At 33.7% G+C, this 15249-nt stretch overlaps 1 protein-coding gene across 1 annotated transcript in view; it reads right to left on the bottom strand.

Moving 5' to 3' along the window:
- Positions 1 to 15249, bottom strand: part of wry (delta and Notch-like EGF repeat containing weary) — a 333478-nt gene that overhangs the window by 30094 nt on the left and 288135 nt on the right. The window contains exons 9-10 of the mRNA XM_075296948.1: positions 14830 to 14952; positions 2430 to 2532 (exon numbers count right to left, since the gene is read on the bottom strand). Of these exons, the coding sequence (XP_075153063.1) occupies positions 2430 to 2532; positions 14830 to 14952 (226 nt within the window). The remainder of the gene's footprint in view (positions 1 to 2429; positions 2533 to 14829; positions 14953 to 15249) is intronic.

Raw genomic sequence — 15249 nt, forward strand, 5'->3', positions numbered from 1 at the left:
AGATAAAATGTTCTATAGAAATAAAATTTTGACAAAATTTTCTATAGAAATAAAATTTTGACAAAATTTTCTATAGAAATAAAATTTTGACAAAATTTTCTATAGAAATAAAATTTTAACAAAATTTTCTATAGAAAACAAACTTTGACAAAATTTTCAATAGAAATAAAATTTTGACTAAAATTTCTATAGAAATAAAATTTTGACAAATTTTTCTATGGAAATAACATTTTGACAAAATTTTCTATAGAAAAAAAAAAACAAATTGATAAAATGTTCTATAGAAATAAAATTTTGACAAAATTTTCTATAGAAAAAAAATTTATACAAAATTTTCTATAGAACTAGAATTTTGACAAAGTTTTCTATAAAAAAAAAAAATTGATAAAATGTTCTATAGAAATAAAATTTTGACAAAATTTTCTATAGAAATAAAATTTTGACAAAATTTTCTATAGAAACCAAACTTTGACAAAATTTTCAATAGAAATAAAATTTTGACTAAAATTTCTATAGAAATAAAATTTTGACAAATTTTTCTATGGAAATAACATTTTGACAAAATTTTCTATAGAAAAAAAAACAAATTGATAAAATGTTCTATAGAAACAAAATTTTGACAAAATTTTCTATAGAAATAAAATTTTGACAAAATTTTCTATAGAAACCAAACTTTGACAAAATTTTCTATAGAAACCAAACTTTGACAAAATTTTCTATAGAAATAAAATTTTGACAAATTTTCCTATGGAAATAACATTTTGACAAAATTTTCTATAGAAATAAAATTTTGTTAAAATTTCCTATTGGAATAAAATTTTGACAAAATTTTCTATAGAAATAATTTTTTGACAAAATTTTCTATAGGAATTGAATTTTGCGAAAATTTACTATAGAAATTGAATTTTGAAAAAATTTCTTATAGAAATAAAATTTTACAAAATTTTCTATCGAAATAAAATTTTACAAAATTTTCTATCGAAATAAAATTTTGACAAAATTTTCTATCGAAATTGAATTGTGAGAAAATTTTCTATTAAAATAAAATTTTGACAAAATTTTCTATAGAAGTAAAATTTTAACAAAATTTTCTATATAAATACATTTTTGACAAATTTTTCCATGGACAACATTTTCTAAAGAAATAAAAATTTTGACAAAAATTTCTAAAAAAGATAATTTTGAAAAAAATCCTATAGAACTACAATTTTGACAAAATTTTCTATGGAAATACAATTTTAACAAAATTTTCTATAGAACTAAAATTTTGACAAAATTTTGTACAGAAATAAAATTTTGACAAAATTTTCCATAGAAATAAAATTTTGACAAAATTTTCTATAGAACTAAAATTTTGACAACATTTTCTATAGAAATAAAATTTTGTATGGAAAAAATTTTTGACAAAATTTTCTATAGAAATAAAATTTTGACAAAGTTTTCTATAAAAATAAAATTTTGACAAGTTTTTCCACAGAAATAAAATTTTGACAAAATTTTCTATATAAATAAATTTTTGACAAATTTTTCCATAGAAATAAAATGTTGAAAACATTTTCTAAAGAAATAAAATTTTGAGAAATTTTTCTATAGAAATAAAATTTTGACAAAATTTTCTGTAGAAATAAAATTTTGGTAGATTATTTTTGGCGATATGGAGCAATTTTTGCATGGCTATTAGCGGCCATATACTAGCGCAATGTACCAAATTTCAACTGAATCGGATGAATTTTGCTCCTCCAAGAGGTTCAGTAGGTCAAATCTGGGGATCGGTTGATTGGGGGCTATATATAATTAAGGACCGATATGGACCAATTTTTGTATGGTTGTGAGAGACCATATAGTAACACCACGTACCAAATTTCAACCAGAACGAATGAAACTTGCTCTTCCAAGAGTTTCCGTAGGTCAAATCTGGGGATCAATTTATATGGGGGCTATCTATAATTATGGACCAATTTTTGTATGGTTGTTAGAGACCATATACTAACACCACAAACCAAATTTCAAATGGATCGGATGAATTTTTCTCCTCCAAAGAGGATCCGCAGATCAAATCTGGGGATCGGTTTATATGGGGGCTATATATAATAATATACCGGTATGGACCAATTTTTTTATGGTTTTTAGAGACCATATTTTAACACCACACACCAAATTTTAACCGGATCGGATGAGTTTTGTTCCCCCAAGAGGCTCTGGAGGTCAAATCTGCGTATCGGTTTATATGGGGGCTATACATAATTATGGACCGATATGGACCAACTCATTTCAATCATTTCACTTTATTTCGAAATATTATTGCCATCATTTTTAATACCATCACATTAAATTGCATTTTAGCTTAAGATAATATTTCATTCAGTTTTCATCGGTTGACCTAAAAAGCTGAATTTGATTTTTTTTTGGTATACCTAAAAAATACTCACCTTCACACATAGTGCCTGTATAGCCAGGACGGCAAGCACAATAGAATGAATCACCACTGGACCAGCAGGTACCACCATGAGTGCAAGGATTAACGTTGCATTGCTATAGAAAAAGAGATAGAAAGACAAAAATTACAAATAAAGTAAAATAAATATCTGGGTTTGTCAGTGCATAAAATGTACACAAAAAGCGTATTATAAAAAAATATATATATAGCAGTAAGTTAGGCCGGGGCGAATTTTAAGTACCCACCACCATGAATTAAATATAATAGTTTCCTTTGAAAATTCTTCGTTGTAGCTGGTTGATAATATATAGAATTTCAGGGGGGTTTAATGACATATATTCTCCTAAGCAGATCATTTCAACCAGTACGCTTCCCGAAGATGGTTATATTAAGTTGACATCCCCATCTGATTCAGGCTCATTTAAACTATTCATTTCCGAAGATAAATTCAAAGATTCTTCCTATCAAGACTAAATCAGATTCTGGATTTTAACAAGCGTTTTTTTTTTTTTTTTTTGAGTTCAAGAGGAATCATAAACATCTCGTGTAAGTGTGCAAGAAAATAATGAAATAACGCCTTGATTTGAAATCTTAATTATGTAGATTTTAAGCCCCATTTTCCAAATGATTAGCAGAAGTAAAATCTGGAAATTTTATTTTCAGTTTCATGCAGTTTTCATGATAAGTGCGCTTTCTAAACCCTCAAGAAGTGAAATCGGTCTATATGGAGGCTTCACCAAATGTACCGATAAAAACTAAAACCATTACAATTTGAGGCAAATTGGATAAAAACTACGGTTGATATAAACCCAAGGAGCTAAATCGGGAGATCTGTCTATATCGACACCTCTACACACAAAAATTTTTTTCTGATTCAATCATGAAATTAATTGATCCAATTAATTTTTTAATTGAAATGACTTCAATCACAGAAATGATAGTATCAATTAAAAAATTAATTGACAGTCAATTAAAAAATTAATTGATCCAATTAAATATTTAATTGATACTATTAATTTGTGTGATTGATTTTTATTTCAATTAAAAAAATTGTTGAATCAATTAAATTTTTAATTGAATATTTTTTTAAAACTCAATTAAGATTTTAATTGGAAAAATTTTCGTGAAATTTTTTTCTGTGTAGATTTCCAATTTCAGGGAAATCGGATAGAAACTATAATTTCTAGAATCCCAAGAAGTAAAATCGGGAGATCAGTCTATATAGGGGTTATACCAAAATATAGACTAATAGGCACCATTTTCAACACACCTATATGTGGTCCTAAAACACCTCTAGATTTCCAATTTCAGGGAAATCGGATTGAAGATGCGGTTTCTAGAAGCCTTAGAAGTAAAATCGGGAGATAGGTCTATATTAGGGTTATACCTAAATATAAACCGAAAGGCACCATTTTCAACACACCTATTCTTGGTCCTAGAATACTTCTAGATTTCAAATTTCAGGCAAATTGGATAAAAACTACAGTCTTTAGAAGCCCAAGAAGTAAAATCGGGTGATCGGTCGATATGGGAGTTATGTAAAAATATAGACCGATACACCCCAATTTCGACACACCTTTTTGTGGCCCTAGAATATCTTTAGATTCCATATTTCAGGTAAATCGGGTAGACGCCCAAATAGTAAAATCGGGAGATCGGTCTATATTGGGGGCTATACCAAAACATGGACCGATAGGCACAATTTTCGGCACACCTATTTAGGTTACTAAAATATCTCTAGATTTTAAATTTCAGGCAAATCGGATAGAAAATTCGGTTTCTAAAAGCCAAAGACCCCAAGTCGGATGGTCGGTTTATATAGGGGCAATATCAAAATGTGGACCAATATAGCCCATCTTTGAACTTGACGTGACCAAAAAAAAAAAAAATAACGAATTTGTCCCAAATTGCAGGACGATAGCGCCATCATTGAAAGTTGTAACGTGATTACAACAGACCGGCAGCTTTGGTTGATGCCGCAGAAGGACCCCCAAGACCCCAAGTCGGATGGTCGGTTTATATAGGGGCAATATCAAAATGAGAACCAATGTAGCCCATCTTCGAACTTGACGTGCCAAAAAAAAAAAAAACAAGTATATACGGCCGTAAGTTCGGCCAGGCCGAAGCTTATGTACCCTCCATCATGGATAGCGTAGAAACTTCATCTAAACACTGCCATCCACAATCGAATTACTTAAGTTGCGGTAACGCTTGCCGATGGCAAGGTATCTTAAAACCTCCTAACACCATCTTCTAAATTGTATGTAAGTCCATACGTGGTATATATTAAATCAAAACAGATCGATCCAATACGTATATAATTCTGCTTGACAAAGTAGACATACAATTTTGACAAAATTTTCTACAGAAATAAAATTTTAACAAAATTTTCTATAGAAATAAAATTTTCACAAAATTTTCTATAGAAATAAAAATTTTGACAAAATTTTCTATAGAAAGAAAATTTTGACAAAAATTTCTACAGAAATAAAATTTTAACAAAATTTTCTATAGAAATAAACTTTTGACAAAACGGACACCAAGCGCTAAATTGACTCAAATGGTGATTCTGAGTCGATCGGTATATATTTTATGGGATCTAAAATCTATATTTCTGGTAGACACATTTTTTTTGGCAGACCAAAGTTATTATACCCAGACCACTATTTAGGGTATAAAAACATTTCATATAGCGCCTGAAAAAAAATTTAAGAACTCAGTTTTGGAAATTTACTGTCATTGTCATGTTGCTCCGTTAGGCTTTCACTGCAAATTAACAGAAAAAAAATTGCAAATATATTCTCTCTGAATAACTTTAATTTAAAAATTTTCAAAGCGTGAATGCTACAAACATACCATATATTAGGTTAGGTTAGGTGGCAGCCCGATGTATCAGGCTCATTTAGACTATTCAGTCCATTGTGATACCACATTGGTGAACTTCTCTCTTATCACTGGGTGCTGCCCGATTCCATGTTAAGCTCAATGATAAAGGACCTCTTTTTATAGCCGAGTCCGAACGGCGTTCCACATTGCAGTGAAACCACTTAGAGAAGCTTTAAAACCTCAGAAATGTCACCAGCATTAGTGAGGTGGGATAATCCACCGCTGAAAAACTTTTTGGTGTTCGGTCGAAGCAGGAATCGAACGCACGACCTTGTGTATATAAGGCAGGCATGCTAACCATTGCACCACGGCGGCTCTCTACAAACATACCATACATATACATGTTCAGACGGACATTGTTATATCGTCTTAGAATTAACAGGTTGTCTGATAAGTCCCCGGTCTGACACATAGATGGCGTCGCTAGTATTAAATGCATATTATTTTTATATAGTACCAACCTTCATCCTATGGTGGAGGGTATAAAATGATTCGTGTCAAAATTTGACGTCTGTAAGTCAATTAGTTTGTGAGATAGAGCGTCTTTTGTGAAGCAACTTTTGTTATTGTGAAAAAAATGGAAAAAAGGAATTTCGTGTTTTGATAAAATACTGTTTTCTGAAGGGAAAAAATACGGTGGAAGCAAAAACTTGGCTTGATAATGAGTTTCCAGACTCTGCCCCCAGAGAAATCAACAATAATTGATTGGTATGCAAAATTCAAGCGTGATGAAATGAGCACGGAAGACGGTGATCTGGTTACCGAAGAAAACATAAAAAAAATCCACAAACTGATTTTGAATGAGGACGGTGATCTGGTTACCGAAGAAAACATCAAAAAAATCCACAAAATGATTTTGAATGACCGTAAAATGAAGTAGATCGAGATAGCAGAGGCCTGAAAGGTCATATCATTCATCAATATTTGGATATGCGGATGCTCTGTGCAAAATGGATGCCGCGCGAGCTCACATTTGAGCAAACACAACAACGTGTTGATGATTCTGAGCGGTGTTTGCAGCTGTTAACTCGTAATACACCCGAGTTTTTCCATCGATATGTGACAATGGATGAAACAAGGCTCCATCTCTACACTCCTGAGTCCAATCGACAGTCGGCTGAGTGGACCGCGACCGGTGAACCGTCTCCGAAGCGTGGAAAGACTCAAAAGTCCGCTGGCAAAGTAATGGCCTCTGTTTTTTGGGATACGCATGGAATAATTTTTATCGATTATCTTGAGAAGGGAAAAACCATCAACAGTGACTATTATATGGCGTATATTGGAGCGTTTGAAGGTCGAAATCGCGGCAAAACGGCCCCATATGAAGAAGAAAAAAGTGTTGTTCCACCAAGACAACGCACCGTGCCACAAGTAATTGAGAACGATGCCAAATATTCATGAATTGGGCTTCGAATTGCTTCCCCACCCACTGTATTCTCCAGATCTGGCCCCCAGCGACTTTTTTCTTGTTCTCAGACCTCGCAGGGGAAAAAATTTGGCTGCAATGAAGAGGTGATCGCCGAAAGTGAGGCCTATTTTGAGGCAAATCCGAAGGAGTACTACCAAAATGGTATCAAAAAATTTGAAGGTCGTTATAATCGTTGTATCGCTCTTGAAGGGAACTATATTGAATAATAAAAACGAATTTTGACAAAAAATGTGTTTTTCTTTGTTGGACCGGGGACTTATCAGCCAACCTGTTACATGTTTGGAAATTAATATGATGATTTGTTTCAAATGTAATGGCAACCCTATTATGCTCCCATCATACGGTTGTGGATATAAAAACAAACAAATAAAATTTTATATATATTGAAAAGTAAATGTAAGTACATTACCACTCCTCACAATATATAATAAGCCAGCAAAATCAGTGTATAAATAATTTAAACTGTTTTCGCCTTGGAGGTTTTTTTTTTTTTGTAAATTCCATATATGCTGCAGAGTTTTTACCACCATCACTATGGCAAAAAGAATTTAATTGTCCATAATTAAAATTCATATTTATTGGAATAATTAATTATCATTTACAATATTTTGTGTGCGTACCTTGTGGCGTATGATTGTTCACTGAACATTAAGTGGTACGAAATATTACTTATACGCCTTAATGGCCACTGCGACTATTCATTGAGCCACATTCATATGTACAATGACAATTATTTGCGAGTTGTGAGTACTGGCCATATATGGTACACACATTCACAAACAAATCCCTTCAGTGTAATAACAATAACATTTAATGTGTCAATAATTATAACTATTTTATGACTATGAGAAGGATATCAATTGCCGGTTTATTGAGATTTCCTGATTAAGACTATCACATTAAGACTACCGGAAATAATATAATATATATAAGTGCTATGGTCTTTGATTTGTGTTTGTGTATGTGTGTGTGTGAATTTATTTTTATGAATTATTTATGTATACCGAAAGTATAGTAGATATTCGTATCCATAATAAATAATTCAAATTACTAAGTATAGTTATCTTTGAGTGAGTTACAAACGAAATTGATTTTTCTTAGGAAATAAACGTTAATGGGAAATAAGAGCTAAATATCTTTGATTGTAATATACGAATCATATATACTGTATGTACTCGGAATGTGTAGATCCAAAATGGACGAAGGAGCTGGTAGCAACAATTATTGTAGTAAACTGAGAGTCGTAGAAACTAAATGGCGATTGCAGAATCATTCAGGCGAAAATTTCAGCAATCACAAAAGATGCTGAGTCGCTGTTGATGAGGCCGTTATTCAGTAGCGATATTAGCTTTTTTTATCGTCATTCAAGCAACTATAAAGGCCTTGGGCACTGCCGACATAAGGTCCAAGACAGTCAGCCGCTGTTGTAGAGAGCTTATATGTTACTAATAGAAACAAGTAATTAAAGTCTAAACTCGGGTCGGGACTGACTATATTATACCCTGCACCTTTTTGTAGATCCACATTTTCGATACCAAATCAAATTTTTTTAAAATTGTATTTCTATAGAAAATTTTGTCAAAATTTCATTTTTGCATAAAATTGTTATACTCACCACCATAGAATGGTGACGGGGGTACAATAAGTTTGTCATTCCGTTTGTAACACATTGAAATATTGATTTCTGACTATATAAAGTATATATATTCTTGATCAGGAAGAAATTCTAAGACGATATAAACATGTCCGTCTGCCTGTCTGTTGTAATCACGTTACAGTCTTCAATAATGAAGCAATCGTGCTGCAATTTTGCACAAACTCGTCTTTTGTCTGCAAGCAAATCAAGTTTGAAGATGGGCTATATCGGTCCAGTTTTTGATATAGTCCCCATATAGACCGATCTCCCGATTTTATTTCTTGGGCTTATAGAAACCGTTGTTTCTATCCAATTTGCCTGAAATTGCAAATCTAGAGGTATTTTCGGACTATAAAAGGGTGTGCAAAAAATTGTGAGTATCGACCCATGTTTTCGTATAGCCCCCATATAGACCGATCTCCCGATTTTACTTCTTGGTCTTCTGGAATCCGCAGTTTTTATTCAATTTACCAGAAATTGGAAATCTAGAGGTATTTTCGGACAACAAAGAGATGTGCCAAAAATTGTGGGTGTCGGCCCATTTTTTGGTATAGCCCCCATATAGACCGCTCTCCCGATTTTATTTCTTGGGCTTCTAGAATCCACAGTTTTTATTCAATTTACCAGAAATTGGAAACCTAGAGGTATTTTAGGACCATAAAGAGGTGTGCAAAAAATTGTGAGCATTGGTCCATGTTTTGGTATGGTCCCCATATAAACCGACCTCCCGATTTGGGGTCTTCGGCTTATAGAAACCGTAGTTTTTATCCTGAAATTGGAAATCTAGAGGTATTTTAGGACCATAAAGATGTGTGCGAAAAATGGTGAGTATCGGTCCATGTTTTGCTATAGGCTCCATATAGATCGATCTCCCGATTTTACGTATTGCGCTTATAGAAACCGTAGTTTTTATCCAATTTGCCTGAAATTGGAAATCTAGAGGTATTTTTGGGCCATAAAGAGGTGTGTCAAAAATGGTGAGCATCGGTCCATGTTTTGATATAGCCCGATTTCCCGATTTTACCTCTTGGGTTTCTAGAATCCGAAGTTTTTATCCATTTTGCCTGAAATTGGAAAACTAGTGGTATTTTCTGGCCATAAAGAGGTGTGTCGAAAACGGTGAGTATCGGTCCATATTTTAGTATAGCCCCCATAGGAAAAATTTCCCGATTTAACTCCTTGGGTTTCTAGAAACCGTAGTTTTTACCCAATTTGCCTGAAATTGTAAATATACTGGTATTTTTAGACTCACAGAAACGTGTATCGGATTAAGCTATTATCGGTCCATTTGGTAAGGCCTCCATATAGACCGATTTCACTTCTTGAGGGTATAGAAGGCGCACCGATCATGAAAATTGCTTAAAACTCAATGTAAAATTTCCAGATTTTACTTCTCGGGTGAAAATCTACAGATTTAAGATTTCAAATCAAGACGTTATTTTATAATTTTCTTGCACACTTACAGGAAATGTTAATGATTCGTCTAAAACTCAAACAAAAATGGTTCTTATAAATCCAGAATCTGATATAGTCTTCATAGGTAAAATCTTTAAATTTATCTTCGGGAAGTGTACTGGTTGAACTGCTCTGCATGATCTGTCATGGGAGCCACCGTGCTGCAATGGTTAGTATGCGCGCCTTGCATACACAAGGTCGTGGGTTCGATTCCTGCTTCGACCGAATACCAAAAAGTTTTTCAGCGGTGGATTATCCCACCTCAGTAATGCTGGTGACATTTCTGAGGGTTTCAAAGCTTCCTCTAAGTGGCTATAAAAAGGAGATCCCTTGTCATTGAGCTTAACATGGAATCGGGCAGCACTCAGTGATAGGAGAGAAGTTCACCAATGTGGTATCACAATGGACTGAATAGTCTAAGTGAGCCTGATACATCGGGCTGCCACCTAACCTAACCATAATCTTTCATCAAACCTTCCTGAAATTTCAAAGCAAACATAATAGTTGATTCATGGTGGTGGGTATTTAAGATTCGGCTCGGCCGAACTTACTGCTGTATATATTTGTTAAAATGTTATATCTATAGAAAACATTGTCAGCATTTTATTTCTCTAGAAAATTTTGACAAAATTTTATTTCTATACAAAATTTGTAAAAACTTTATTTCCATAGAAAATTTTGTCAAAATTTTATTTATATAGAAAATTTTGTTAAAGCTTTATTTCTATAGAAAATTTTGTCAAAATTGTATTTATAGATAATTTTGTTAAAACTTTATTTCTGTAGAAAGTTTTGTCAAAATTTTATTGCTATAGAAAATTTTATTAACATTTTATTTCTATAGAAAATGTCGTCAAAATTTTATTTCTATAGAAAATATCGTCAAAATTGTAAATTTATTTTTACATTTATTATTACATTTAGTTTACTTTTTATTTCTTTATACAATTGAAGTAACTCTTACTTACGAATACGTTTGCAAAATCTCAAGAATCTACCAAACAGTAAAAAGTCTAATATTTTTGGTAGAATTCTATCAAATGTGGCAACCGTGCTTAGGAGGTGATTTTGAGAATATTATTATGGATAATTTGGCCATTTTTGAACAAATCGGAAAAACATATATATGAAAGTTATATCTAACTTTGAGCCGATTACAAACACAGTCAAGTGTACTAAGACTAAAGTATTAATTGCTCTCCTTGTGCAAAATTTCAATCAATTAAGATAAAATTGTGGCTTCTGGGGCCATATAAGAGCATATCGGGCGAAAGATATACATGAGAGCTATATCTAAATCTGAATCGATTTCAATCAAATTTGGCACAATTGACTATAGTACTAATTGTTCTCCTTGTGCAAAAATTTCTGGGATTATATAAGTGCATATCGGATGAAATATACATATATGGGAGCTATATCTAAATCTGAACCGATTTCTTCCAAATTCAATAGTGTTATATTCTAACCCAAAACAGAAACTTTTGCAAAATTTGAAGTGGATTGAACTAAAACTGCGACCTGGTCTTTTAACACATTTCACAGACAGATTGACTTAGGGACCCGTCCTGAACAATATTGTCAACGACACCATATGTCTTTCTCGTCTCCTTCAGGGTGTTGCAAACATATGCACTAACTTATAATACCCAATTCCACAGTGTGGAGCAGGGTATAAAAATTACGTTCTAAAATCTTCAACGGACTGGAACAAAATGAATCGGAACAAGTAAGGAAAGTCTAAAGTCGGGCGGGGCCGACTATATTATACCCTGCACCACTTTGTAGATCTAAATTTTCATTACCATATCACATCCGTCAAATGTGTTGGGGCTATATATAAAGGTTTGTCCCAAATACATACATTTAAATATCACTCGATCTGGACAGAATTTGATAGACTTCTACAAAATCTATAGACTCAAAATTTATGTCGGCTAATGCACTAGGGTGGAACACAATGTTAGTAAAGAAATATGGGAAACATTTAAATCTGGAGCAATTTTAAGAAAACTTCGCAAAAGTTTATTTATGATTTATCGCTCGATATATATGCATTAGAAGTTTAGGAAAATTAGAGTCATTTTTACAACTTTTCGACTAAGCAGTGGCGATTTTACAAGGAAAATGTTGGTATTTTGACAATTTTTGTCGAAATCAGAAAAACATATATATAAGAGCTATATCTAAATCCGAACCGATTTCAACCAAATTTGGCACGCATAGCTACAATGCTAATTCTACTCCCTGTGTAAAATTTCAACTAAATCGCAGTTAAAAATTGGCCTCTACGGTCATATGAGTGTAAATCGGGCGAAAGCTATATATGGGAGATATATCTAAATCTGAACCGATTTCAACCAAATTTGGCACGCATAGCTACAATGCTAATTCTACTCCCTGTGCAACATTTCAACTAAATCGGAGTTAAAAATTGGCCTCTGTGGTCATATGAGTGTAAATCGGGCGAAAGCTATATATGGGAGCTATATCTAAATCTGAACCGATTTCAACCAAATTTGGCACGCATAGCTACAATGCTAATTCTACTCCCTGTATAAAATTTCAACTAAATCGGAGTTAAAAATTGGCCTCTGTGGTCATATGAGTGTAAATCGGGCGAAAGCTATATATGGGAGCTATATCTAAATCTGAACCGATTTCAACCAAATTTGGCACGCATAGCTACAATACTAATTCTACTCCCTGTATAAAATTTCAACTAAATCGGAGTTAAAAATTGGCCTCTGTGGTCATATGAGTGTAAATCGGGCGAAAGCTATATATGGGAGATATATCTAAATCTGAACCGATTTCAACCAAATTTGGCACGCATAGCTACAATGCTAACTCTACTCCCTGTGCAAAATTTCAATTAAATCGTAACAAAAAATTGGCCTCTGTGGTCATATGAGTGTAAATCGGGCGAAAGCTATGTATGGGAGCTGTATCTAATTTTGAACCGATTTCAACCAAATTTGGCACGAATAGCTACAATGCTAAATCTACTAATTGTGCAAAATTTCAACTAAATCGGAGCAAAAAATTGGCCTCTGTGGTCATATGAGTGTAAATCGGGCGAAAGCTATATATGGGAGCTATATCTAAATCTGAACCGATTTCAACCAAATTTGGCACGCATAGCTACAATGCTAATTATACTCCCTGTGCAAAATTTCAACTAAATCGGAGCAAAAAATTGGCCTCTGTTGTCATTTGAGTGTAAATCGGGCGAAAGCTATATATGGGAGCTATATCTAAATCTGAACCGATTTCAACCAAATTTGACACGCATAGCTACAATGCTAATTCTACTCCCCGTGCAAAATTTCAACTAAATCGGAGCAAAAAATTGACCTCTTTGGGCAAATGAGTGTAAATCAGGCGAAAGCTATATATGGGAGCTATATCTAAATCTAAACCGATTTGGCTGATATTTTGCAAGTTCTTCGAGACTCATAAAATATTCGGATGTACGGAATTTGAGGAAGATCGATTGATATATACGCCAATTATGACCAGATCGGTGAAAAATATATATGGCAGCTATATCTAAATCTGAACCGATTTTTTCCAAAATCAATAGGGATCGTCTTTGAGCCGAAACAGGACCCTTACCAAATTTTAGGACAATCGGATTAAAACTGCGAGCTGTACTTTGCACACAAAAATACATCAACAGACAGACAGACGGACATCGCTAAATCGACTCAGAATTTAATTCTAAGACGATCGGTATACTAAACGATGGGTCTCAGACTTTTCCTTCTTGGCGTCACATACAAATGCACAAACTTATTATACCCTGTACCACAGTAGTGGTGAAGGGTATAAAAATCAAAACGGAATGTTCACTGCTTCGTCCACGATTTCATGAACGGGTTTTCGACTGATTTTTCCGAAATTCTTTCACGTGGGAAATTATTTTGTGACGACTGACGCCAATGATATACTACATTGGGAGCCACCGTGGTGCAATGGTTAGCATGCCCGCCTTGCACACACAAGGTCGTGGTTTCGATTCCTGCTTCGACCGAACACCAAAAAGTTTTTCAGCGGTGGATTATCCCACCTCAGTAATGCTGGTGACATTTCTGAGGGTTTCAAAGCTTCTCTAAGTGGTTTCACTGCAATGTGGAACGCCGTTCGGACTCGGCTATAAAAAGGAGGTCCCTTGTCATTGAGCTTAACATGGAATCGGGCAGCACTCAGTGATAAGAGAGAAGTTCACCAATGTGGTATCACAATGGATTGAATAGTCTTACTGAGCCTAATACATCGGGCTGCCACCTAACCTAACCTACTACATTGGCTTGGATAATTACGCTGACTAACACCCACGACGTTGCCATCAGCTTTTCTCACGACTCATATGTAAGTCCAGACGATTTCGTATCACGTGCACAAATCTACTGTGAATCAAATTACTTAGAATCCCAGAAAATTGTCTAATGGACCCCAGTTTTGTAGCTGATGTGACAGTCTTGAGTTCTAAGGAGAAAGTTTAATAGGTAAGGTCCACTGTGTCAACTGTTCTTTGGTTCCCAGTATGTGTATATGATTCGACAAATAATACAAAATGATACAGAAACACTATTGGATTACTCGTAGGCAGCGGCAATCAATAAACCGAAATGGTCTTAAAGTAGGGCACCCATTATGGTCTTTTGAAATTCCCACGGTCCACAGATATCTTAATTAAATCCTTAAATCTATAAATCGCTATCATGAACAGCTTTACAATTGGATTAAAATATAATTAAACCAAAATTCTTAAAATCTTTGATTTCCCCTTTTTAGCATTCTAAGAAATCAATCCTTGAATGTGATCTTTTTAGAGGGGTGTGTATGCGGGATACGTGAGCTTCAACTTCAACTGACTAAAGCTCTATTCTTCCATCATTCTCTTAATAGTGTCCATCCTTTTTTTCTTTTCTTATAATCCCAGCGTTTTGTTACTTTTAGTTATTATATTTCCATACTTACCGTTCTAAGCATTTCATTACAATCTGGACCATTGCGTCCTCCAAGGCATTCACAGCTGTAGTCATTACCATGATCGATGCAACGACGTCCTTCAGGGCATGGTTTATTAGCGCAAAAATCCACCTTGAAGGGGAAGAAAAATTTAAAAAAAAAACATGAATATCTAAAAACTATGGGTGGAAATGGAAAGTAGAGGATGTGTTAAATGAGAAGGGTAACAAGAATATTCCATGAAAAGTGCTTGGCATCATAGAAGTTTACAACGAAACAGCTATCGTCTAAACGTTTAATTGAATGCAAGTGGTATGGCAGCTGTAACAAGGTAAACCGGATATTTAGGTTGTTTTTTGCCTTTTTCTCTTTTGGGTTTATATTGTCGTCATATTTTTGTATGCATTGTATTTGCATTTTATGCTGTTA

Source organism: Haematobia irritans, chromosome 2, assembly GCF_050003625.1.
Source record: "Haematobia irritans isolate KBUSLIRL chromosome 2, ASM5000362v1, whole genome shotgun sequence".
Classification (NCBI taxonomy): Eukaryota; Metazoa; Arthropoda; class Insecta; order Diptera; family Muscidae; genus Haematobia; species Haematobia irritans.